At 50.1% G+C, this 1,015-nt stretch overlaps 1 protein-coding gene across 1 annotated transcript; it reads right to left on the bottom strand.

Moving 5' to 3' along the window:
• Window positions 1–91: 91 nt before the first annotated feature.
• Window positions 92–884, bottom strand: Pmar_PMAR019555 (conserved hypothetical protein; the record flags this gene model as incomplete). The annotated part of the gene is made up of 1 exon (XM_002764421.1): window positions 92–884. A coding segment is annotated over one exon (793 nt), but the record flags the coding sequence as incomplete, so codon positions are not given.
• Window positions 885–1,015: the final 131 nt, after the last annotated feature.

The following is a 1,015-nucleotide window of genomic DNA, read 5'->3' as shown; positions in this document are numbered from 1 at the left end:
TACGTAACAGCAATGTAAGAATACATAGTACGATAAAGAGAGATTGCCCTTTCCCAAGCACCGTGCTGGAAAGTAGCTTCAGCACGCCCACCTGCATATCTATTGGGAGTCTTGAAGGGACCACCAGCAACGACATGATCAGTGAGGTCATACGCAGTTCCCTCCATGTGATCTCTGTAGAAGCGCCTCATAAAGTCAATGGTAACGGGTACATCTGGCTCCACTGAGAAGGGATAGGTTGGATGATCCCATTCGACACCAAGAGTTGGATCGAGATTCAGCGAAGGGGCGAAAAGGGAAAAACCTCTCCACACACGACGACCGGAGTAATAAGGATTGTTGTACTCGCTGACACTATACGTGGCAGTAAAGTCCAGAAGACCCTCACCATTCCACCAACCAAGTTTCAAAGCGATATCGAAGATGTTGTCAGAGAACATAAAGTTGTCACCATCACTTGGATCGATCTCTCGAATAACAAAGACATTCGGGACGATGGTAGCATGGCCTTTGGGGACTCTTTCAGCAGCCCACACTGCACCTTCAGCGGTATCATCAGGTAGAATATGGAATACCCATACCTCGGTACCATCGGCGATTGTTAATGCCTCGCCAGCCTCTTTAACGCCAATAGAACCGTAGAAGCCATGCTCCTCAGCGAGCTTACCCATTGTCTGTATGGCACATCTAGCAGTGGAGCAGACCTCGAGGGCGATATCAGACAATTCACCCACCCAGAACAAGGCGCCGCTACCGTTCGGGCCGTCTCCCTTCGGAACAGAACTCAAACGTCCACTGCAGCTGCTCTCACCCATCGATAAACCGGCTTCATTCATAACACCATAAGCGGCATCCCAATACCCGTAAGTCGTCCCTTCCGGCATGTCAATGTAACCGATAGGTACACTCGGCTTTTGGTCGGGAGAGGTGGGAGCATAACTCGGGGCTCGAGAGGCATCAACAATTCTCGGGTAGTTTTGAAACTGTTTGTAGACAGCCCTCTTCTCACCAGGTC

This window comes from Perkinsus marinus (genome assembly GCF_000006405.1).
Source record: "Perkinsus marinus ATCC 50983 genomic scaffold scf_1104296977376, whole genome shotgun sequence".
Taxonomy (NCBI): Eukaryota; Perkinsozoa; order Perkinsida; family Perkinsidae; genus Perkinsus; species Perkinsus marinus.
The sequence above is the reverse complement of the archived record's forward strand: the minus strand, read 5'-3'. Positions and strand labels throughout refer to the sequence as shown.